Source organism: Fulvia fulva, chromosome 1 (assembly GCF_020509005.1).
Source record: "Fulvia fulva chromosome 1, complete sequence".
NCBI lineage: Eukaryota > Fungi > Ascomycota > Dothideomycetes > Mycosphaerellales > Mycosphaerellaceae > Fulvia > Fulvia fulva.
The window spans coordinates 5673042-5697402 of record NC_063012.1 but is presented as its reverse complement, the minus strand read 5'-3'; the positions used below and the strand labels follow the sequence as shown (position 1 = coordinate 5697402).

Below are 24361 nucleotides of genomic sequence, written 5' to 3'. Positions count from 1 at the left end.
CTTATATTTAGCTTCAGCCTATTCCTACAACTCCTTCGTATACCGGATCTCGTATATCATCTCTTAGTCATCTGTCGACAGACAGATGTACATCTTATATAGGGCCGTTGCATTGTGCCGTCTGTACGATGCCTTCCTTATCGCTTGATCTAAAGGAAGGGATGACTCCGATAATATAGAGGGTGTCGCTATAGATAGGGTTGTAGCGGGAATGTCCGTAATGATGTCTTCGAGGACCTAGTCAACCTGCTTTAATACCAGGTATATTCTTATTAGCTTGAACTATATTTCGTGGTTCTCTCTTGTTAGAAGAGGTGCTGCTCTCTTTCTTATAAACCCAGTCTCGTTCTCTATTTTTATAAGTTAAGGGACAGGTTGGCTGCCCTTAGGTAGAAGGATGTATTCGGTCGTACGCGATTAGATCGATAGGAGGTGAACCGAACGCGAGGTTAATAGTGGAGAGAATAGCTATCTACTAGAAAGCGAGGAAAGTCGGTCGTAAGGATAGTGTTTCTAAGACACTGTCTCGTATTAGTGCTGAGACACTATAGCGTAACTCTCTTAGTAGAGGGGGTTTCTAAGACACTGCGGCTCTCTTAGAATAAACAGTTAGTCGATACGAACGCGATGTCCGGAGAGCGACTCTTCTTAGTAAGCTCGCCTACTTGTCTAAGGTATTAGTATAGGCTCCCTAACTCGGAGTCTAACAGTGCCTCACTAGGCTCTTTTACGTCTTATATACACCTATAGCACGGCTATAGCTTCCTATATAAGGCGGGTACGGCCTCTAGTCTGCCTTCCTTTTATTCTAAAGAGGAATAACTCTAATACGACTTTGTCGAGGGTGAAATACCGAGTTACTAACTCGGGCTCATAACCTATTAAATAGGTACGAGTTGCGTAGTAGTAGAAGACGGCGGATCATACGAAAGAAGAAGAAGGACCTAATAGGATAGCGTGTATCTATATATAGTATCGCCGGTGTTAGTATAGGTAGATGCTAGGTGTCCGGATGTTTGCTAGCCTATGGGCTGGCGAACCCTAGTCACGTGATCTAGTCACATGACACACCCACACCCACATGCTTGTCCTGCGGCCTGTATGTTCTCAACATATCTTAATATTACTATCGTTACGTATAGAGTAATTAGATATCGTAAGCTATTATAGTATAAGATAGGTACGCGTCTACGTAGCAATAGCGCTTTTCGCGACTTACGCCCTTAGGCCACCTGCGCTTTAGTAGCCTAGACTTGTTCCTATTGGGCAACGAAGCGAGCTTGCGTCAGGGGCTCTGATAGGCTGAGACTAGTTCATGTCCACGCTCTGCCCGTGCAGCATATCATGTTGTTGCTATACACTGCCTGCCTGCTCAACTATACTGGTGCCTGAGACATGTACATCTCATGGTGACGACAAAGAACATCAACGTCTGAGACATATATGTATCTAGCATAGTCTACGCAAAGAGCTACAAGAGACGTAGCGGCGTGCGCTTGACCATCTTGGCAATTTTCTTGCCCAGTCTTGAGACTTGGCTTCACAATGGCACGAACGACGTCTTGCGTCGAGAACAATCCTCTCCCAAGGTCTGAGTCCACGCGCTGGATACCGCTCAAAGGCTCCTTGACTCGATGCTGTCAACCAAGGCAGATCTGTATGTCCTGCTGCTTTTTGTTCATCCAATCAACTTCGCCCTGTAGTCTCGCGCAATATTCTACAAAATCTTGTCTTTGACGTACAGATCGACATACTCGTCGACCTGCATCTTGTACAGTTCCGATGGGTTGTTGCCCAAGTCTACTAGCTTCTTGACGTGGTCGGCGGCAAAATGAGGCTCAATGTGTCGCTTGTACTTTGCGAGGATTTCTGGCTTTGCCTCTTCTCTCCTGAGCCTGTGGCCCAAAGGTGCTTCGACGACAATCTCTGGCAGAACGGTGCCATCCTTCAACTTGACAGTCAGAGCGTTGGAGATGGTGCGCTTCTCTGGGTTGTGGTAGTCCTCTGTGAAAGCTGGATCCTCCTTGCAGGCGATGCGCTGGCGAAGGCTCTCGACTAGCTCGCTGCTGGCTGCTTCACCACCATCAGTGTAGTCATCGGCAGTCAATCGGCCGAAGACAAGCATGGTGGCTGCCATGTATTGCACGCAGTGATCACGGTCGGCATAGTTCTCCATGGGCTTGTGCTGCTTGTCGATGATGCGGATGCAAGCCTCGTGAGTGCGGTTCGTGACCTCTTCGATGTCGGCAGCGGACTTGCCCATTTCCTTGAGCTGGTGGTGGATACGCTCGGCAGCCTCTACCGCTGTTTGAGAATGGAACTCTGCAGGGTACGAGACCTTGAAAAGGACGTTCTCCATCACGTAGCTGCCGTAAGGGCGCTGAAACTTGAACTTCTGTCCATTGAAGTTGACATCGTAGAAGCCCCAGGTTGGCGTGGAGAGGACCGTTCGCAGACCGCCCTCGCCTTTCGAGACCTTGAGAGCCATATCAACAGCACGTTGGCAAGCGTCACCCGCAGCCCAGGACTTGCGAGACATGGTGTTGGGGCTATGACGGTAGGTTCGCAAGCTCTGCCCATCGACCCAGGCCTGGGAAATGGCGGCACGAGTCTGCTCCTCGTCCAAGCCGAGCATTTGCGAGACGACAGCAGTGGAGGCAACCTTGACGTTGACGACGTGGTCCAGCCCAACCTTGTTGAAGCTGTTCTCCAACGCCAAGCAGCCCTGGATCTCGTGTGCCTTGATCATTCCCTCGAGAACATCGAGGACGGTGAAGGTCTTGCCGTTGTTGATCTTCTGTCCACCAGCCTTGTTGGTTCTGTTCATCCAATCGGCAACGGCAAGGATGGCACCAAGATTGTCCGAAGGGTGACCCCACTCAGCAGCCAGCCAGCAATCGTTGAAGTCCAGCCATCTGATTGCAGCACCAATGTTGAAAGCAGCATCGATGGGAGAGAGCACGTATGGGGTACCCGGTACGCGAGCTCCATTGGGCACAGTTGTGCCTGGAACGATAGGGCCGAGCAGCTTGGTGCATGAGGGAAACTCAAGCGCCTTCAGACCGCAACCAAGCGTGTCGAGGAAGACGAAGCGTGCAGTGTCAACCTGTGCCAGCTGTTAGCTTTGTGCTCAGGACTTGGCGGAAGGACGTGGCCTTACAGCCAGCTCCGAGTCGATCTTGTAGTTGTGGATGTAGTGTGCCATGTCCTTGATCTCAGGGTCGTATTCGGGCGCTGGGCCGGACGGCGGTGCATTGGATCTGGCAGGCATTGCGGCGGAGAAGGCTCTGGCAGACGGTGTTCGGGCAATGCGAGAGGCGTGCGGGCGGAAAGATTGCTGGACGAGTGTCGCGGAGGCGCTGAGGGGAGCTTTTGTGCTTCGGCTGAGGCTTCTGGACGACGTTCGGAGCAGATTTCGTGGCGCGAGAGTCGACATTGCTGCCAGTGGTAGGGTGGAGAAGAGAGGCTCGGCGGCGCGGTCAATGGATGGAGTGGGTGGTACTGGTGGTGTCGGCGAATGCAACTACGTGTGCCCTTTCAGCTGGGGGTGGGTGGGAGTGTGTGCACAGGAGCGACAGCCAGACAATGCCCTCGAGCTGCACCACCGTTCAACACAGCCGCTTGTCAGTGGCCGGCTCTCTGAAGCAGGCCGAGGTAGGCACGTACGGAAGAAAGCGGGCGAGGTCGGAGGTGCCGGCTATTACAGTAGTTCTACCTGCTGCAGCCTGCAGAGTGCAGCTGCTTCGCTCCCGGATATAACACGATCATGCCCAGCTGCCGAGGACTGCGACTGCAGACAGCAACACACCCGTGATGCCACGACAAGACGATAGTCAGGACCGCAGGACAGTGGCTGGCACAGGGTACTTGTAGATCGCACGCGGCAAGTAGGAGCTGAGGCACATCGATGGCAGCGATGACTACACAGAGGACATGGACGAGCTACAATCTACAGACACACAAATCATCAAGCAAGACGCCATCATCTGTATCATATCTTGAGGTCCGGAGACCACGTCGGCGCCAGAGTCGCGTTGACATCAGCCGGGCTGTTCGACTGCTCGTAATACTCTGGCATCCCACCAACTCCCCCACCAGTCATGTCGCCAATGGCATCGTCAAAATGGTTCTCCAAACTCACGCCGTGTACGCTGGACGCTGCAGCAGCCTCCATTGCCGCTTCGAGGCTTGGGTCAATGGCTGTCTGCGGTTGTGATGCCTGCTGAAGATACTGCTGATGCTCATACAGCTGCCTTCCTGCCTGTGGAGGAGTCGGCGCCATCGGAACTTGCTGATAAGTACCTGTCTGGTAGTGCTGCTGATATTGAGGATAGACTCCCTGGTCATACGACTGCTGATAGTGCTGCATGGGCGTGCTGGTGCGCGAATTGGAGAAGATATCGTCCGCCTGTCCGCCTGGCAGTCCGAACCCACCCAACGACTGCTGACCGTTCAGTGAAGCCGGGGTCGGCACCCGAGCTCCCTGCATCTCTTGCATGTATTGGTATTGCTGCTGCTGCTGCTGCTGCTGTTGTTGTAGGCTGCTCTGGAGGTAGGCGCCGGTCTGGGGATTGTATGGCATGCCGCCACTATCATATGCCACATTGGAGGGTAGAGGTCGACCGGGATTGGCATATTGGTATTGTGACTGCTCGTAGCCGCTGAGATGCTGACCATAGTATGGATGAGACTCGAAGCCGACAGTGTTGGGCAAATATGTGTGCTCCCTGTGCTCCCTGTGCTCCTGTCTCCGCTGACGCACATTACGACCGCCTCGGTACTCGCCATCTGGATCGTTGTCGAGGTCGAGAGACTCGCCCTCATCATCCGAGAATTCCCCTTTGCGTTTCTTGTTGGCGGCTTTGCTTGGTGAGAACTTGTATGCTGGAAATGCCAACTGGTGGTTTGCGCGCTCTAGCTTGGACCAGTCATCGAACCGCTGACGGACCTCATCCGACTCCATCGGCCAGCTTTCTCCAGCGACTGCAGATACAACTTGATGATTGTTCTGGGCAGACCACTCCTTCAGACGGTCTGCATAGCAAGAGCGATAGAGCATGAAGGAGTTCATCGGACGAGGTATCTTTTTGCCGTCGAGTTTCTGCAACCGTTCCTCTGTTGAACGATTGACATAGGCCTCAATATCTTTCGTCGGCACAGTCGAATCCTTTGTCAACACGGAAAGTGGTGCCGTGAGCTTAGGTGTCTTGCTGCGATCAAGCTTACTCTTCTTCTCCCTTTTGGGCTTGGGTGCGGGCGACTTTGATATTCTGGATTTGGTTGTGCTGAAGGGAGAATCCGTCCGACCACGAGTGGAACGACCACTCCTGGTGCGGACGCCCTCGCTAGCTGTATTTGAGCGAGGCGTTGGTGGGTTACGGGTGTAAGACTGGTCTTCTTGGTAGGCTGAGCCATAGTCATCCTGCTTCGAGCTTGTCAGTATCTATGGGGCGATTGAGGCGAAGTGAATATGCTCACGTAAATTCCCAGGCCGCGAGCATCTTCGTGGTATGCTGGGAACTGCTCCGTAGTTGTCTGAGCGTTATGCTTGGCTACAGCATCGAGACCGTAGTTCTCGTCAGGAGAAGGTCCCTGCGTGACAATGGTGGTTGAGTTCATTGTTGCTGCGGGTTGAAGTTGTTGGATCGTGAGACCTTGGATGGCAAGGCTTTCCGAGAGTCAAAGAAGACCAGTAGTCTCTAAGAAAGTGGCTTAGGGGTTGTCTGCATGTCTTGTAAGCATGGAACTCCATGGCAATGGCTGCGCCCGCCAGTTTGTCTCGCCACACTTGCATGCACATCCAACTAGCGAATGCAGGAAGGGGCAATACCTCACGCAGCTGTCCGCTGCAGACGCACTTTGTCTGCGTACACCGGCACCAGGATTGGTGCTCTTTGCTGCACGTACCCGTCAACGTGAGCCCTGTGTCTCTTTGCCGTCCCTGCAGGCGAAAGAAGACTCTTTGGTGTAGTCGTTGTTCGGAGCTGGGCTTTGTCTCGGATGTCCAAGAGGGTTGAATGTGCAAGCAGAGACAGAAAGGAAGTCAGGAAGTTGTCCCACAGGATCCTTTGTGTAAGCAGACAGGTACGATACTTGTAGCAAGACAGTAATGCTGATCTGGTCCTCGGTCGGTGCATCCGCTGTCTGCTGAACACGGACGACCGTCACCGCATCCGTCAATCGTTCTGAGGCCAGGCCCAGTGCGTGTCAATGGGCCGCTTCCGGAAAACCACCACTTGCACAACCTCACTGGGAGCATAGCGACGCGTGAACAGCGAGGGATATAGACGTCGTCCACGCTCGCAGAGCGCATGGCGATAGAACGTAGCGCCTCTGGAGATCCATCGTTTCCCAGACAGTCATCCACGCTCGCGCAGCTTGCAGGCCCGCCAGGCAAGCCACAACCTCCCGTGTGGGACCAGACTAGGCTCAAAGCTGGGACGCTCGTCCTGTGCTGGTGAGCAATGCAACAACGAAAGCACTCTATAGCATGTGCCTGACGATTGCGGGCCCCACTAGTTCGTTGTGGGTCGTTGAAGTCATTTGGTCGACGAAGCTTGCCCTGCAGGCTGTGTAGTGTGATGCTCGCTCACGGCGCGGTCGACCTGTTGTTGCGTGCCCTCGTTTGTTTGTTACACACCAAGCTCGATAACAGCATTCCTCACACTAGCCGCGTTCTCTGAAACCGACACTGAGGGAAGTCCAATCCGCATCCCGCATAACATATTTCGCCTCTGCGCTAGTGCCGAATGCGGCATGATGATTGCTAGTACCTGCGTACCATCTGCGAACGCAGCGTGATCAAGGCACACCCGTCGGATACCTGCATGTTCGACCCAGCGCCTGGGCGCTTGGGCTTCCTGGCGTTTGAGCTTGCATGCGCTCATCCCGATCCCCAAAATCGTCGCGCACAAGACCCAGGGACTGGGTGGTCTCGAAGCCTGAAGTGATCGTGCGCGGAGTGTGGAAGCTGGCTTGCACTAGCTCCGTGAGGTGTGCCTGCACCTTGACTCAAAGGTCAATCACAACAGCTTCAGCAGATTGCACTGTCCTGCATGAAGGACCGCGAGGCTCTCCTTGCGAACGTCGGGAAGTCGCACCGCTGGCCTAGCATAAGGCACAAGGTACCCACCCATTCGATTGCAGGCAGGGTAGTTCGGCTGTCTACCGAGAAATCAGTGTGCATGCTCTCAGTCGTGGGCTAGCCGCATGCAGCGAGCCTTGTGTGACCACACACGTCTCAGGTCCTGTGAGGGCTGACGCTCGTTCCAGCCGGTTACACGTTCGCTTCACCAGCAACGGATATGATTTTGGACCCCGGCTACAGTTACTGTGCGCGTGAATGATTGAAATCGATTGGGTACCGCGCATCGAGACTCCCCAGCTGTGTGCGTGAGATCGGACATTAGTCGGACTGATCAACTACATTCACGGCCGTGAAGGATTTGGACAGTGGACGGGCAGCTGCACACTGACATACGCCTCCGATTCCAGCACTCATGTTGTACAACTCAAGGCTGACTCCACAGGTTCATAGTCTGTTAGCTTGAACCTTCGGCCCCATATCGCCCATCTGCGTCCTCTTGCGAGACGTCGAATAAGATTATGTGCGGTCTACCCTGCCACAGTCCGGCACAGACTTCCACATCACCATCATATACCAAGGTAGCGAGTCTTTCATGTGAAGCCGCGCGGGTGACGGCCGCCCTGGAAACCTTGCGCTAAAAGGTAAGTTGCGAGATGAGGGTATACGAAGACCGGAGGATCGTGTATGGTCTTCAAATTGTACGACGTGATGCCGTTCGGACGTAACTTTAGAAGTGTGCGATATATGTCGACTTCTTCGTGAGCGTGGCTACTCAGGAATCCTGCATCTCTTCATCCTCCGAGCCATCCTCGATGCCTTCCCACTCTTCCTCATCCTCATCTTCGGCTTGATCATCTTCCGGACCCAGTACCGTGTCAAGACTGGCCACGAGCTCCTTGGCATGCGCAAACAGTCTGTCGTCCTCGTACTGCTGCTGCTCGTACAGCTTCGCGGCCATTCTCAGCCATCGTCGACTTCCTTTGAGCGCACGGTGGTAGACAGCCGCAGGTTGGTCATCCACGCCAGTATCCATAGCTGAGCCGTTGACCAACTCACTGCTCGCTTTGTTACGTTCCGCAAGCAAATGCTGGCACCAACCGCCAAGATACCACGCCTCCACACTCTGATCGTCTTCTTGAATCAGTCGGTGACATACCTCCATTGCCTCGTCGAAGAGGTCGGCCTCCATCAACAGACGTGCGAGTGATATCTTTGTGGGAAAATCTGGTACAGCTTCATCTTCTGACTCGAGTTCAATCCACGTCTCCAAGGATCGCTTCAGCGCTGATTGTGCGTCCTCCTTCCGTTCCTGTGATAATCTCACGGAAGCTAGGGTCTGCAACACCTCCGGGCTCGTCTCGTCCTCCACCGTCATTGCTTGAGTGACCAGACTCTCACATCGTGCCTCCGCATCGTCCTCCCACGACAAATCTGTCATGTAGACTTCTACGATGCCACAGAGGGCATTTGCCAGCTTGCGTTTCTTCTCGATCCGCATCAGCAGCAGCTGCTCTTCGCCCAGTCCTGTAATTTGGCCACTCTCGATGGCCGCAATTTCATTCTGCAGCGCTTTGGCGCCTTTCTCGAACCACTCCACACTCTGCTTGCCACCCTCGTCGCAGAGCTGTGCAAGCCATAGGAACTTCTCGGCGCCGCCACCGAGTGCCTCCGGAAGCTGGCCTTCAGGATCAAGTTTCACAGCTTGCTCAAAGTAAGCCCGGGCCGAGTCAACGGCGCCAAGTTCGATGCTGATGTCCCCGAGTAGATTGAGAGCCGGCAACTTCTCGTTGACGGATGGGCGATCTTTGACCAGTGCCCAAAGTTGCTTGGCTGCAAGAAGTGCCTCTGCCGGCTGCGATTGTTCAACATGGTCCAATGCCAGCGCGTAGAGCTGCTCCGGTGATGTTGATGCCATTGCCTCTCGTGTTGCGCCTGAGTGCTTGTATTTGGTCCTGGCCATTCTTTGCGACTCCCGGATGATGTCGTGGTGTGGTAGCGGCGCCTTGATGTACAGCCGTTGCTATGTGCGTGTGGGGGGTGTACAACTGTACATGTAATCGTATGGACCTCGAATTTTGTTTTCCGGATGTGGTCCGTGCTATCGATATAGCTCCGAGGATGACTTCAAGGTTGCAACCGGACGTGAATCAGTTGACAGACGATCAGCATTCTCGACACTGTCACCCCCTGCAGAGCTGCCAGCTTGTTCAATCGCCACTCGCCACTCTGCGATATCTAGCGGAAGGCAGACAGGGGCTGACGAGCGAGCACGATGGGCCGAGAAGAACAGAAAGAGGAACGCGAGGTGTTGGACTCCATCTTCCCGGACGAGATACAGGACATCAACGACGCCGAGTACCGCGTAACCATCAGCCTCGACCCCCCACCAGACGACGATGAAGACTCCGAGACTCCCGTCGTCATCCTCAACGTCCGCTACCCGGAAGCATATCCCGATGAAGCACCATATCTCGACGTCTCCCAGCTTCCCAATGCGCCCAAACACAAACACCTCGACATACAGCAGGACAAGGCGCGACTGCTCGGAGCGCTGGAGCCCACCATCGAAGAGAGCATGGGCATGGCCATGGTCTTCACTCTCGTCAGTACGCTCAAGGATGCTGCCGAGCTTCTGATAAGTGAACGGGCACAGGCGGTACAGGCACAGAAGGATTTCGAGGCTGCCAAGGCAGAGGAGGAAGAGAACAGGAAGTTCGAGGGGGAGAAGGTCACGAGGGAGACATTTCTGGCATGGAGGGAGAATTTCCGACAGGAGATGAAGGAGGCGGCAGAGAGGAGGCTGGCTGAGCAGGAAGCAGAAGACAAGAAGAAGCGTGGCGGTAAGACCGAGGAGAAAAAGCTCACCGGTAGGCAGCTTTGGGAGCAGGGCCTGGCTGGGAACACGATTGAGGATGATGAGGAGGGCGAGGATGCTGTGGAGAGTCTGAAGCAGCTCAAGGTGGAGGGATGAGACACATCGGCGACCCCGGAGAAATCGAGAGAATCCACGATTGGTGCTTGTCTACCACTCTCAGATTCGTGGAAAGGCGGAGGTCGATTGGGAAGGTCATGAGCTGCAATGGTTTATCAACCGCAGAGAAATACGGTCAAGGTCTGGACTGCCATGGAGCATCGCAGCATTCGCCGGAAGCTCATCCGAGCTGGGATCAGCGTATCGCGGAGTGAGCTGTGGGTGCCACAGCGAGCGTTTTGCGAAGAACTCATTAGAACCGCGCCAGACAACGGACTGAGCGGGCGGAATGACAGTATGGTAGGCAAGATGCATACCATTGTTGCAAGCGATTCGGTCTTGAAGCAGCTTTGGTCTGACACGACAGCACGAAGACGCAGTCAGTAGGTGAACGATTATCTTCGTGATTGTCAATTCTGCTCATGATACACGATGTTTGGAGCTCCTGCGTCCACCATGATGCTCCAGAACGCCTTCGCTAACCCAGTCGCCATAAAAATGCAAAATGCTATTCAATGCTCATCTTCATCAAGCCGTCATTCGTGTCCGCCATGGGCTGCAACCCGAGCTTTTTGCCTTGACTGGCCAACGTACCAATCGAGCTGCCACCGCTCCTAATGGGTTGCAGCTGAGGCGTGCCTGCGCTCGGCAAAGAGCTATCAGAGGAAATGAGATCCTTTTTGTCCTTCTTCTCCGGTGGCAGGCCCCACAACACATCGCCATTGGTGGTCTTGGTGGTAGGCGAGTTGGTCAGGACAGGGCTATTCTGCGCTGAAATTCCTGGGCTCACGGCACGACGTTTTATAGTCATGATGTCGAAGTCATCCTCTCGTCTACGCTTCTTGAAATGCTGTAGATGCATGTCATCGCTGACGGCAGTGGTGGCTCCGTTCTGAGGACCAGTCGGTACGAAGGCTTCGCTCGCATCGGATGCAGACGATCGTGCTCGTGGTCGACGCCACAGGTCACCCATTGGAGAGTCCATGTTAACATCAGACATGGCGCTACTGCACTGCCGAGCGAAAGTCGGAGGTGGCGGTGTCCGCATCGCAGGATCAAAGCGATTCCAGTAATTCATGCCACCACTGTTGCGACTAGCATGAGCAGCGAAGTTCATACCGAGGCCTCGACTATCAGCATCCATGCTTTCGTCCCTGCCCAAGTCTTCCTGAGCGCACTCTGGCACAGCTGGGAGAAGATTCGGCGACGAGGCAGCGGTAGCTGTTGTCGGGCGATCAGGCTCGCGATCGCCCACGCTTGTGTCTCGTTCACGGACTTGACGCATCGTCTCGTGTTCTTTTTTGTTTTCCGTATCAACGGGTGCTGCTTCCTCGAGGAGAGCCGCACGGATTCGGGCGAAGCCTTTGGTCTTTGGCAAGAGGTTCCCGCGGCGGGTGACGGGTCTTCTCACAACGCCAGGTGTGGAAGGATTGGAGGGATCGCGTGAGGCTTCATCACCGCTGTCGTTGCCACTTGACAGATGTAAGCCGTCTGGTCCCATAGCCAGACTCTCCCGCCGGCTTCGAGCAGTATTTGTCCACGAGAAGTACCCATTGTTTGCAGCAGACTCGATGCTGCGCAAGGGTGGAGGTGAGGTTGCACGTGGTGAGTTGACGGAGCTGTAGCCACTTCCACTTGCACTGCTCGAACTCTTTCTGCTCCTCCGGCCTGGCTTCTGCAGCCTCGATCTCCTCATGGTCTTCATCAGGCTGGTCTGTGCAGGCGAAAAGTGACTACCTGTAGCCCAAGTAGCGCTACCACTGGGTGTCAATGGCGGTGCGTGAAATGGTGTAGGCATACTTGGATTGTGGAGCTTGTGAACCTGGGGTGTGGTGAACATGGGGTCCTCGGTATCGTCGCCGCCCATGCTGGCGTCCTCGTCGCTATCGGTGCTCTCCATATCACTGCCCAGCATGTTCACGCTGCCCACTGAGCTGCTCATAGTGCTCTTCTCCGCGGCAGGCATCGCCCAAGGCAGACTCGATGGCCCCATGACATTTGGCGAGTCCAGTGCCATGCTGCCGACAGACATCTTGCGACCAGGGATGTTGACAGCCCGCTGAGTGATGATGGGCGAGGAGTCGGGACTGCTCTCGGCAACAGTGGAGTGATGTAGTCTTGTGCATGCACGTGAGAAGTCAAGGCCGCGCGAGTGTCGTGGCAGGTTGGTGACTGGTGAATGCGAGAGATCAGGTGAGTGCATGTACGCTGTGGAGCTAGCGCCGGTACCCGAGACCGTACTGTCGAGACTGCGGTTGTCGGGCTTCGGACTGGGCGGGAGGGTGAAGGGCGACAGCGCTCGAGCGGGCTGCGCTTCGGCGGAGGAGACTCGCGGGGGAGGGAGTTGTAAGGTCAGGCCTCTCGCGAGCAGATCGGGTCGGCGGATGGGACGCGGCGTTGCAGGCAGAGCATGGTCGTCTCTGCTGCGTTGCCGCTCCTTGAACTCGGGCGACGGCTGGAGGAGGGTAACGGAGGAGGAGGAGGAGGAGGAGGAGGAGGAGGAGGAGGAGGAGGAGGAGGAGGAGGAGGAGGAGGAGGTGGTGGTGGTGGTGGTGGTGGTGATGGCGGTGTTCGTAGTGGTGATGGGTGGATCAGAGAAGCTGCGACCGGACTTGAAGGGGACCCTTCCTGGTGTCGATAGAGCGGCAGCGGCAGCAGCAGCAGCATTCGTGGGCGCCGATTGCGCTACGCCGTCTCCCATCTCGTCCATGTGTCCCGTCTTGTCCACTGTTTAACCAGCCTTCGACCGCGCCCCATCGACTCGCGGTACACGCCTCGTCACATTGGCAATGCCACTCAGGCTACGTGCAGCAGGTCGAAAGTCTGTCTCTGGTAGACGGCGTGACGTGAGAGCAGCACGAGCGTGTACTGTATGTAAGAACGATCGCGTGTCTCGCAAGGCAAGGCTAAGCACATGGCTGACAGAAGCTCCCGGCATGACCGTGCAGCTGCTTCGCGACGTCAGGTGTGGAGGAGCTTCGCTGGCGCGCCAATCATGGCACCTCATGCCGTCGTCTTGACACTGTTCATCAGCTCAACAACAACAACAGCACACTTCTTTCACGCATGCACAGAATGAACGAGACGCAGCAGAACAAAGTCAATGCATTTCATGAGTCTCGCTGCCCCCCCCCCCTACAAACGCCTCGCTAACACACCAGCAAATGTCAAACGTCTATCAAGCCGAATCGCCCACCAAACCCGCCGCGGTTGAGGCCTGAGCGTCCAGAGAAAGCCTAGCAAGCGCTGTCAACGACCATGTTTCTCGGAAGCGGCTCCATCTCAAATTTCGCATTGGCCCATTTCATCTTCCTCGTCAAGCACCCACTTCTCCGACAGCGTGATCTTCTGGCTCATGGCTGCGTTCAACACCCAGTCGGAGGACACGATCTTGGCTTCCACACCTTGGCTGCTTGCATTCTCGCGGAATTTCTTCCACAGCTTCATTTCAGCTTCGCTCTTCCCAGATACCAAGTAGACGTAGTCAAACTCGTTGCCTGCTTGGTTGGTGGGCTTTGCGAGTGATAGTTTCTGCCGACCTTGATACATCATCGTCTCGCCGCCGTTCAACGAGATGATCTCCTTGTATGTGTCGAAGCCACCATTGACGTCTTTCGTCACACAGATGGCCCAGTTTGCGAACAGCTTGCGCTTGTTCCGCTTGGCCAGCTTAAGACTTTCAGAAAGCGTGAATCCGAGTCGATCCTCGTTGTCCTTGTCCTTGAGTATTGGTGGATTGTCCTGAAGCTTCTTCTTACTGAGCGCGTATTCCAGGAAGGATGTGTCCACAACGAGAGGCGCACAAGCCAACGCCGACACAAACTTCTTCGTTCGAAGAATCTTTGGGGCAACAAGTATGTCAACATGAGCAGGATCTTGTGTCAGCAGAACACCGAGCCCGCGTAGGATCGCCTTGTCGGCGGCCTCCTTCTTCGCGTTGTTCGTCCAGCGGTCATCACCAGTCACCATCATACGGTATTGTACTGGTGGTAGCGTGGACGAGACGGAGTGCTTGGCTTTCTTGTTCTGTTTCGCGCGAGAATCTTGAGTCTCGCCATCGCTAAGGTCACTGCCCTGGGCTGTCACCTCGTACTCTTCGCTCGGCCGCTTGCGCGAGTTCCGCGTTGCTGGAGCAGGCGAGGACATTTCTGCAACGCTAGCGCGGCGCTCCCTGCCATGCGTGACACCACCCTTTCGCTTCAGTTCTTTTTGATATAGGGCGATGTCTTCTGCAGAGTCATGAATGCTGTTGAGCGCTTTCGACTTCGACGCACGGCCAGTGCTGGTGATTGCTGGAGTCGCGTTTTCCCTAGCGCTCGCCACACGTGGTGTGGCGGCAGCAGAGCGTGGTGTCCTGCCTCGCGGCTTCTTCACAGTCATTGGCTCAGCCGGATCGACGTCCATCTCCTCTGCTTCTGCGATGGTCGTCGGGACACCAACGTCATCTTCTTGCATGGTTACCCCTTCTGCGAGCACATTCGAGGTGGGAACAGTCTTGCGTGGAGATGGCTTCTCTGCAGGCTTCTTCTGAGGCGACCTAGCCTTCGGGAAGAATTGCTTTTCGACACTGGCCATGTCGAGACCTGTTCGACCGGTCACTTCCCCAAGGTTTGTTCTTGTGGGAAACGTGGTATATTTGTCGTTCGTGCAAGATTGTATGGCGCATTTGGCGTAGCTCTCCTCCAACCAGAGATGATTGACCACCTTGATGTTCCACTCCGAAGCTGCTTCACACTTTTCGCCGTTCTTGTGCGCTGTGACAAGGTGGGTGTTGTCCTGCTTCATGGTCTTGGTATACTCGGCCCCACAAATGCGAATGAGGTTCTCGATGTAGTTGCGAGAGTCGCCGGCGTAGTTCGACAAGCTGATTTTCATGTCTTTGAAACCTGGGACACCATTGCGTGGCACTGGGTAGTGAAATAGGCGCTTCAAAGGTGTCGTGTACTTGTTCTGGTTGATGACATGGTATAGCCATGCCAGGTTCGCGACTTCCTTGCCAGCACGAGAAGCAGCGATATAGTTGGCACCGTCCCGAAAGTACCCAATGTAGATATCCGCCTCGTCAACTTTGCTTACCACGACACCCCCAGCGTAGACTATTAGTCTATTGATCGTTTCCTTGAGGTTGTCAGATAGCTCGAGGTCGTTGTCCAAGAAGATGTCCTTGCACATGAGGGCGTTCAGATTCTTGCGAGACTCAGACGGGCTGGGCGGCGGGCTGCCACCTGGAACCTTCGTTGGTGATGGGCTCACCGCGCCTTCGAGGTCCGGGGAGGGATATGCCTTGACATGTGGCTTGTTGTTTCTTCGAAGCAGTTCCGGATCGGGGAACTCGTATGGTCTCTCGCTGATCTTCTTGCCCAGCCGAAAGCAATCATCGAACCAGTGAGGCAGCACTAGCTTGCATTTATGTCCCTTGTCCTTGATGGCCTTGCACTTGGGATGGTCCAGGCTCATGGTCACCACGTGAGTGACCAGCTTGGTAAGTGGATGGCTGAATTGGCCACCGAGAGCCATGACGCCGGCAGTGATGGCCTCTGCATCGCCCTCTGGCAGATCGGCACAAGTGACGACGACGTTGTGAAAGTACTGACTCGGGTCTGGACTGTGTTGGCGGGCCGATGCTTGCTTGCTCTTCCTCGCGCTGTGCGCCACCCAGGATGGCTTCACCGTGCTGATGCCCCGCTCGACGGTCAAGGCATACTGTGGAAACTCGATCGTGGTCGAGATGATGTGCGTGATGTTGTCCAGCTCGTCAATCTGCTGGTCGCTGGAGCGCAGTGGCACGTAGCGTCCGCCATTGCTCTCCAACGCGGCCAAGACCTCCGTCTTCTCGTCGTCCTCCAGGTCATCGCTGGGCATGATGGTGAACACGACGTTGTGGAACAGCGCGCCGAAGCTCTCCTCCTCCGCCATCGTGGGTGTGGGTGTAGGTGTGGGTGTAGGTGTGGGTGTGGGTGGGAACGGATGATTGTCGAGAGATGTTGTGGCAGCGGGCAATAGGCAGGCGAGAGCGACGCGACGAGGAGCTGGAGGCAATCACGAACGCCACACGTGGGCGCAATCACGTGACTGTGCACTTTCGCTGCGAGCCAAGATCTTTCGGCACCCATTTTTTCGGCGAAGGCGCATGCAACGGGTGAAGCCATCTCACACAGAGCGCGCACACACACACACACACATCCTCTTTTCCCCCCAGGCGTAGGATATCCATTTCTTTGCGCCGCTCTCCACCACACGACACACCACAGCACATCACGCCCCTCACAATGGTTGCAGGCACTGTATGTATATCGCTATGCTGCCCGTCGACGCCTTGACTGGCTGTCTCGACACAGAGCAGTAGGCTGAGAATGAGTTTGAACAGAAGAGACCAACTGCCGGCGGCGGCGGCCTGAAGGGCGCTCCAAAGAAGGGCCAGAAGACGACCAAGAAGGTATGTGTGCGCCGTCCATGGCATTGAGCCTCCTCCACCCCGCCCGCCGCTAACAACGATGCGTCTCACAGTTCATCATCAACGCCCAGCAGCCAACCCAGGACCGCATCTTCGACCCCTCTGCTTTCGCCACCTTCCTCCAGCAGCGCATCAAGGTCGAGGGCCGCACCGGTAACCTCGGCGACAACATTACCGTCTCCAACCTCGGCGACGGCAAGATCGAGGTCGTCGCACACCAGGACTTCTCCGGTCGCTACCTCAAGTACCTGACCAAGAAGTTTCTGAAGAAGCAGCAGCTCCGTGACTGGCTCCGTGTGGTCAGCACCAGCAAGGGCGAGTACAGCCTGAAGTTCTTCAACGTCGTTGGTGAGGGCGAGGAGGAGGATGACGAGTGAACGATGCCCATGCCCGTCTGAGTTTGCATGATACATTGAGGGATAGCGGTGGTACAAATAGCCAACGGAGGCCGTTGGTAGTTAGCCCGCGACAACTTACATGCATGGTGTGGTCATGGCGTGCACGTGCTATTGCAGCTGTCAACAGTTACAAACAAAGGCCCCCTCCCAACTTTCTCACATCTCATCTACGTTCTGCCTCCCCTGCCTCCCCTGCCTCCTCGTGATCGCTGCAGACCATGCTTGAATGCTCCGCCCCTGCCAGCTCCAGCTTTATGGACCTTGCCACCGCTCAAGCCGCCACCTCGGGTCTTGTCCCCATTCAATGATCGTCTCTCCGGCTTTTGCTTACCCCCGCGAGGACTCTTAACAGCATCGAGCTTCTTCTTAGCAGCCATAGCATCGTCCTCATCAACGTCCATCTCATCCTCGTCACCCCGGACATTCTTAAACTTTAGCTTGCCACGCTGGCCACGTTCAGCTGCGTGCTTGCCCTTGATAGCGTTGACGTAGGCGTTGATACCACCCTCCAGCGTACCATCCCCGGGCTCCGCACCTCCAGCCATGCCGTGGTCGTCAAAGCCCATTAATTCATCGTCAGAGCTCTCGTTGAATACCAGCTTGCCGTCAATGTCGGTTTTGGCCTTGTTCTTCTTGCCCTCTCCTGAAGCACCTCTCTTGGCGGGCTTCGTTGAAGACACATGAGCCAGAGCTTTGCGGTCCAGGAGGTCAAGAGGCTCGTCATCATCTTCCACGATGTACTGGCTTCCGCCCTGTTTGGCTTTCCTGCCTTTCGCTGCAGCTCGGCCCAGCACTTCATCATCCGAGATATCTGAACCGGAATCGTCTTCGTCTGACGCAGAGCCATATACAGCTTCATCGTACTCGCTTTCAAACTTGCTGCGTCGCTTCTCAGCACCCACCGCGACGTCTTCATCGTCCTCTCCGGCGTCTCGCTTCTTCTTCCTTCGCTCACGCGTCTTGCGGATGTTCGAGATAAGCTTCTTGTCTGCTTCTGGCGTGTATCTCTCAACAGTGTCAACCCCAAACCTCCTGATCATGCGCTCGAAGATATGCTTGACCTTGGCTCTGAAATGCTGCTTGTGTTCATGACTCCACACAATCAGATTTGGTATCAGCGTCTCCAGCCGTGGGAGGACCAGAGTGCTTGGTAATGAGATTATGCAAACTTTGACGAAGCCAAGGACAGATCGCACAATTTCTCGATTGTTTGAAGTCAAGAAAAGGTCCATGGTCTGCACCAGGTCTGTGACGGTCCCTTCGGGGAGACGACCGTGGAATTCATAGAGCAGTCTGGTCAAAGCAGTGATAGACGCAGAAATCATGTGAGGCGTGGAGCCTGCCAAACCGGCGGACACCATTGTGAAATATTCCTCCAAGCTGGCAGGCACGGAAGGCGCATCAGGTGGCATGTGCGGCACCTTTGCGTTGACGACTGTTCCCCCTTCGGCCATTTTCTCGCCCATCAGCACCAACAAATCGAAGGCCGCAGTCCGAGCTTTCTCGTTAACTTCCTTGACACCAATGACGACCTCGGAGATGATCGAAGGGATGAATTGAAGCTCTGACGGTGGAAGACCTGGTATGATCTCTGCGATTGAGGCCAGTCGATCACGGCGGGCCGGTGCCGATACCTTTTCGGCCGAGGACAACAAAAGCTGCTGCAGGTCAGCACTGCGCTCAGCCAGTGCTTGACGGCCAACCTCGGACTCGGAAAGTCGTGGAATCAACTTGTAGGCCTTCTTCTGTAGCTGAGGATCATCCTGCTTGTTGACGATGTTTGCGGCCATGTTGAAAAGTCCCGCAAAGCTGTCCCTTGGTAGGTAGGTAGAGATGGTGATGATGAGGTCCATGAGCGTATGCGATGTGGGCGGCATATTGTCCTTCGCATCTTTGCTGGAGCCACGTTCTTTCTGCTTATCAGCCTGTGTCTGAGAGCCAGTCTCGGCTACAGCGCTTTCGAGCATGACGGCCACACGCTGATAGGTTTCGAGAAGTTCGGGTTCGGGCGTGATGCTCAGATAAGCATTGATACACTGTAATAGATTGCCACGATTGTGCGGTAAGGTCTGACTGTAGACGTTGAAAAGGACTGCAAGAATGTTACCCGCGGACCCAGACATATGCTTGAGGTTGGCTTGCGCCTCCTGTCCAGTGAGCCGTCCTTGTTGAAGCAGATCTTCCTCGCCATCTACTTCCGCAACGGCCTTGTTCGTGTCGACAAGATTCTGAAGAGCCTTGCAGATGTCTGTTCTCATTTGCGGTTGTTGGTACAACAAGTTGCTGAGCATCTCTGCAAAAGTCTGATCAAACGCGTCCTCAAGATCCAATGGCAGCTCACAGTACCCTGGTAAACATGACCAGATTTGACTGACAATTGTCTCGAAGACCTTGATCTCCATGGTCTTCTCACCGCTGCCGTGGTTAAGGACTCGCTGAAACAGGTTCTCGCTAAGGGGAACCAGCTCGGACCGAAAGTGCGCCAACCTGGTGTTGCTGACAGAGTCACGCATGATGGGCAGCAGCCATGCCCGACCAGGTCCAGAAGCAGTCTTTCCGAGATTGAGAGGTAGCACTGAGAGTACGGCATCGGGACCAGCATACTTGATAGCCGCAGAAAGCACAGTATCGGCCTCTTTCTTGCCTGCAAAAGAGTCGTCGCTGCGAAGATCTCCGATCGTCTTGACAATATCGTCCAACAAGGGATGCGACCTCCACCGCAGCACCTCAAAGCCTGCAGAGAGCACATGAAACACGTCCATCCATGCAGTCTGATACTTGACACTCAGCAGGTCGCGCATAATCTTGGCAACATTCTCCAGCACCTTCTCGTCCATGATGGAGGGGTCGAGGATGACAGAGCTTGGCACACAGTTGTGAAGTAGCGAGATAAGACACGCAGAGGCAGAGATGCGGATGTTGTGGGAAGAGGATGCGAGGAAGGTACAAATCTTGCCGAAAAGTCCAGGGAGCTTCTCGAAAGTCTCCTCGGGTTCCACTTGCGCGAACACTTCGTAACCTCTGCTCAGCACTGCAATCCACGGAGGCAGAAGCTGCGAGTCGTTTTGCGATGGCTGCAAGTCGGTGATGACTTCGAGTAATCTCGGAAGCTTGGAAGATGACACTTCGTCGGCAAGCCCAGCGAAGATGATCTCGAATATCTCGAACGCAGCCATGGTCATGAACTCGTTGCTGCCTCTCGAAATGTTCAGCAGAACTTCACAGAGAGCATCGATCTTCTTGCTGGGCCAGCTGTTCTGCGACGAAGCAACGGTCATCACGAGCTGTAAGGCGTGCATAAGACTCGGTTCATGCTGTGTGTCGCCCCTCTGTCGCTGCTTCCTCTTCTTGCTGGTGGCGTCTTCGACTGCTTTTTGAAGGTGTTGCAACGCAGTCTGAGCACACATGTCGGCGCAGGGATGATCCAATGACGGCGAAGGCGGAGGGTGCATCAGCACGTTGCTCAGCGCATCTTGTGCCCGCTTCCTGACTTTCGGTCGGTGGTCCATGGACAGCGCCAGCAGCCCACCCACGGCATCGCGCGGACTCGACTGCGATCGTGACTGCGGTAGCGCCCATGACTGCGAGTCCTGTGCGATCAGCAGCGACTGCAAGCATCCAATGCTGGCTCTGAGCAGCGGCGCCTCGGCATCAGGGTGTGTCAATGCCGGCGCAAGGCTTGTGAGGATCTGAGGGAACTTGGATCGCAAGAGCGGTGCCGGCACATGGCTGGTGACGAGGTCGAGGAGGTAGACAACTGCTGCGGCCACGTCCTTGTTGACCGGTCCTTTGTCGGTCGAGATGTACTGGCCCAGCAGTGAGAGCAGGGCGGCGAAGTATGCGGTCGGTGTGCCTTCGCTCTTCTGCGATCGCAGCGTGTCGTCGATGGCGTTGAGGACGACGGAAGTCTGCTGCTGGTTCTGCAGTTTCGGTGAGTTTCGGATCTTCTGCAGCCTCTCCTCTAGCGACGACATGTCGAACGTCGCATCAGCAGCCAGCTACTGTTTGGCAGACAGAGGTCAGTCACATGTATGGAAGTTCGTTAAACCTAGGAGGTACCCCCATGTACAAGCGACGGGACTTTTTTTCACGGACATAAGCGACGAATCGCCGACGGGCGGTCAAATATTCATGTGGCACACGTCAAGTCTTGATTCGCACACGCTCGGTACCCATGCTACATCATTGCTATGAAGATACATGTACCAATGCTGCTGCATCGTTGACAGCGATCCGCGTAATCTTCTTCAAGTCGACTTTGTAGTCAACCTCGCGATACTTCTCCATCTGATCCAGACCTTCCCGCGTCTCAATCGACAGTGTCTCGTAACCCTGCTTGATGATTTGGTTGACCTCTCGAGGCGTTAGGACAGTGCTCTTGCTCTTCTGTGAGTCTATGAGCTCTTGGTAATGTCTCGACACGCCAATTAGTGAGTTGACCGCACTATGTGTTTCTGGTCCGCTAAGCTCATACACATCTCGAAACTTGATGAGTGCTTCGCCTGACTCCACCAGCTTGTAGAAAAGGTCGTCGTACGCCGTAGCGTCAGGAAGGATAGCCTCTCCATTAGTTAGTGACAGTGTCAGAAGATTCGTCACGCCTTCGGCTAGCTGGATTATTCCCGAAAGAGTCTTCAAATCGTCTGCGTATTGCGTAAGGAACCGCACAAATGCCAGTAGTGAGCGCCAGACCTCGGACCAGTGACAGTGAAGCTTTGTTCTGGTTTTTGATAAGTAAGACACGATACAAGACAAGATGGCAATATCCTGCCGGTAGAAGTGTGTGTCGAGTCTCTTGCGCAGATTGTGGTTGAGGCCATCGATCAATACGTCGACTACGGTAGTGATGTATGGTCGGTTCTCAGTGGCCAATGGCAGTAGCGGTTGTCTTTGCCGACAAAGTCGAACTGGAGATGAAGTCTCGCATAGCAGTTTGACTATGTTCGGGTCCTCTACCAGTAGCAGCAATATGAGCATAGTAAAGTGGGAATACAGGCTTGCTCGAATGTTTCGATATGCGTGCTGACACAGGTACGATGTGAATGAGAGGAACTTGCTGAAGGGTGAGTGCTCAGCACGTTCGTTCCTATCGCTGCCGATGGCGACGAAATGGTGGCGGAATAGCTTGTTCGCCAACACAAAGTCGTAGAGCGTAAGCAATGAGGCAGCCTCCCCTCCTGGTCTGCTTTCTGTCAGTGTGGCTCCGGCGAAGTGAGGCATATCAAAAGGACTTACTGCTGAGAAAACAGCTCCTTCTGCTGCTCTTCCGTCAAAGGGGGCTTAGCTGGCTTTGCACCGGCAAGCCGACCCAGACCGACGTATGATAATGTACCACCCAGACTCCAAGCAATTGGAGAGTCGTCTTGGACCTCAATGTAGCGCTGACGAAGTATCGTCGTCGTCCATGCAACGCTCTGCACTACGCGTATCATGGTCTCCTCGTTAACGAAGTCAGAGAATCGGACCCGATACTGATTGTGTGATTCGAACTTGTTGTAGTTGGCCAGTAGTGCGGTCAGCAGCAGGGGCTCCGATGCCCAGAGAGGGTTCTCCAGCTGGTACACCATCTTCATCAATGCTGGGAAGAAGTCTTTCTGCACGAAATACGAAACTAGTGCTGTTTGGTAGCCTCCAGTGACTATGGCAATCGCAGCTCGGACTGCCTTCTGACGCACTTCCGGCGACTGACCATCCTTGATCGCTTGGTCAAGCGTGCTGACGAGGTCGGAGAACACAGAATCAACATGATCGAGGCCAGCTAGCACTTCGATAACGTCCGAGCTTGGGTTCGTATACTTCTTCGCGAGCACAACCGCGAAGAATACTGTCAGAGTCTAGGTCATAAGCTGGCGTGCCATGCGAATGTACGAGAACATGTGACCTACTTCGAGAGCATGTTCCTGTGCTGGGGCCTCGCCACCTTTGACCTTCGCAAGGGCATGCAAGAGAAGCTGCTGTGGTAAATGCTGCCAAGACTTAGCGGCAGATCATTCACCTTCACCAGGAGACGGACTTGAGCATGAAGGAGTGTGTCGGCCTCGGTCTCTTCGATCACTTGGCGAAGTGTTGCTTTATCTGGCTTCAGAAGGAATAGCGTCTGCCAGAATTCATCGTCTCTTTCGTCGACTTCGGAATCCTGGCAAAATCAGTAGGATGCTTGTACTAGCGAGCATTAGACCTCTCTCACCCGAAAGAGACGTCTATAGAGCCCGACAACCAAAGGCTCGACTGGCGGTGCCTGCTTTTCGAGCGGAGAGTCTAGCGGAGCAGCCATGAAACTTCATACGACCGCCCAACACAGCCTGAGGGTGATGTTGATGCTGATGTAACATTGGCCGCACCGTCAGGAGAAGTGTTGAGCGACGGTTCCGTGAACTTTGAAAGTGCTTCTGTTTTGATGGGTCGTTGAATGAACAGAATTGATCGCGGGGCGAGCCGCGCGGGCTCGACCGAGATGCACACATTCTTCGAAGTCACCATCATCTCCCACTTGTACGTGCTGGACACTTTTCCCTTGCACCATGAGTACGTCCTGCTCCACTACTCGACTCCATTGCTCGACTCCACTGCTACGTGTGAAGATGGCTGTGATAGGCGATGAACGTCATCAGCGGACTTCATGATAAGAAGCCTAGGGCGGCCTGAGAACGAAGCATCATCATAACCATGGGTTATCATGGCTGTCTTTGTCAGCGAGAAGACGGATCTTATCCGAGAGCCCGTAGATCAGATCGCAACGCGATCAGACGCTTGTCGAGGGTCATATCGCGGCTAGCCGGACCGCGTACAGAGGGACCACGGGCATTGCTTTGGCCTTCACATAGCATGACTTCTTGCCGCTTCCCACGTACTGGCCCTTCAGGCCTATCTATCACCCCCTCCGAGCAGCGACCTGGCCTACGAGCAGCTGCTTCATGGTTATACGAGTATGCGTTTGTGTCAAGTCAGGTATTACGGGGTAGACACACACGATTAGAGACCTAGGCAGCCTCACCGGCTTATGTCGATATTGCCTGCTGTGAAGCAACGTGAGGTCCGGGGAGATCTGATTCGGCCACATCAAGCGAACAATGCTGTACGCAGCAAGCCCTCATGTAGTACAGAAACTAACACGCGGAGCTCATCAGCCGGTCTGGCGAAAGTCATCGTGTCCTTGTGAAGCAATGACCTAGCTCGCACTGACATGGCAGTAAGATCATCGTCGCAGCGAGGAGTGCTCCAAAAACGAATGGCCCCTCTTTGATCCAGACCTGAAGCTCGCATCATGTTGGTTGCCTCGTTTCGCGTCATTGTCCTGGTGACAGCTCTTACAGTAAGCAAACGGTAGCTCTTTCGAGCGGCGCACGCAGCAAGGCAACTTGTTCGCTGTCGAAGAGCGTAAAGCGAATGAGTGCTGGCCGGTGGTAGGATGTTCTTTCGATAGGTCTCCGTTCCTTGAAACGTACTTATCT

At 54.7% G+C, this 24361-nt stretch overlaps 8 protein-coding genes across 8 annotated transcripts; 2 read left to right on the top strand and 6 right to left on the bottom strand.

Annotated features, from left to right (window-relative positions):
• Positions 1 to 1717: 1717 nt before the first annotated feature.
• CLAFUR5_01105 (2-methylcitrate dehydratase, mitochondrial) lies at positions 1718 to 3436 on the bottom strand (the record flags this gene model as incomplete). The annotated part of the gene is made up of 2 exons (XM_047900253.1): positions 1718 to 3106; positions 3161 to 3436. The coding sequence occupies 2 exons, from the start codon at positions 3434 to 3436 to the stop codon at positions 1718 to 1720; spliced, it is 1665 nt and encodes a 554-aa protein (XP_047756318.1).
• A 555-nt stretch (positions 3437 to 3991) lies between these two features.
• CLAFUR5_01104 (Transcription factor ste11) lies at positions 3992 to 5619 on the bottom strand (the record flags this gene model as incomplete). Its single annotated transcript, XM_047900252.1, has 2 exons — positions 3992 to 5425; positions 5479 to 5619. The coding sequence occupies 2 exons, from the start codon at positions 5617 to 5619 to the stop codon at positions 3992 to 3994; spliced, it is 1575 nt and encodes a 524-aa protein (XP_047756317.1).
• A 2240-nt stretch (positions 5620 to 7859) lies between these two features.
• Positions 7860 to 9047, bottom strand: CLAFUR5_01103 (putative assembly chaperone of rpl4; the record flags this gene model as incomplete). The annotated part of the gene is made up of 1 exon (XM_047900251.1): positions 7860 to 9047. The coding sequence occupies one exon, from the start codon at positions 9045 to 9047 to the stop codon at positions 7860 to 7862; it is 1188 nt and encodes a 395-aa protein (XP_047756316.1).
• A 312-nt stretch (positions 9048 to 9359) lies between these two features.
• Positions 9360 to 10058, top strand: CLAFUR5_01102 (uncharacterized protein; the record flags this gene model as incomplete). Its single annotated transcript, XM_047900250.1, has 1 exon — positions 9360 to 10058. The coding sequence occupies one exon, from the start codon at positions 9360 to 9362 to the stop codon at positions 10056 to 10058; it is 699 nt and encodes a 232-aa protein (XP_047756315.1).
• Positions 10059 to 10566: 508 nt separating this feature from the next.
• CLAFUR5_01101 (uncharacterized protein) lies at positions 10567 to 12768 on the bottom strand (the record flags this gene model as incomplete). Its single annotated transcript, XM_047900249.1, has 1 exon — positions 10567 to 12768. One exon carries the CDS (start codon positions 12766 to 12768, stop codon positions 10567 to 10569), a length of 2202 nt encoding a protein of 733 aa, XP_047756314.1.
• Positions 12769 to 13340: 572 nt separating this feature from the next.
• Positions 13341 to 15974, bottom strand: CLAFUR5_01100 (BRCT-containing protein 1; the record flags this gene model as incomplete). The annotated part of the gene is made up of 1 exon (XM_047900248.1): positions 13341 to 15974. The coding sequence occupies one exon, from the start codon at positions 15972 to 15974 to the stop codon at positions 13341 to 13343; it is 2634 nt and encodes an 877-aa protein (XP_047756313.1).
• Positions 15975 to 16327: 353 nt separating this feature from the next.
• On the top strand, positions 16328 to 16889 carry CLAFUR5_01099 (60S ribosomal protein L22; the record flags this gene model as incomplete). The annotated part of the gene is made up of 3 exons (XM_047900247.1): positions 16328 to 16342; positions 16405 to 16494; positions 16566 to 16889. 3 exons carry the CDS (start codon positions 16328 to 16330, stop codon positions 16887 to 16889), a joined length of 429 nt encoding a protein of 142 aa, XP_047757327.1.
• Positions 16890 to 17077: 188 nt separating this feature from the next.
• Positions 17078 to 23184, bottom strand: CLAFUR5_01098 (Ribosomal RNA-processing protein 12; the record flags this gene model as incomplete). Its single annotated transcript, XM_047900246.1, has 6 exons — positions 17078 to 20908; positions 21117 to 22092; positions 22146 to 22744; positions 22796 to 22876; positions 22924 to 23046; positions 23098 to 23184. The coding sequence occupies 6 exons, from the start codon at positions 23182 to 23184 to the stop codon at positions 17078 to 17080; spliced, it is 5697 nt and encodes a 1898-aa protein (XP_047757326.1).
• Positions 23185 to 24361: the final 1177 nt, after the last annotated feature.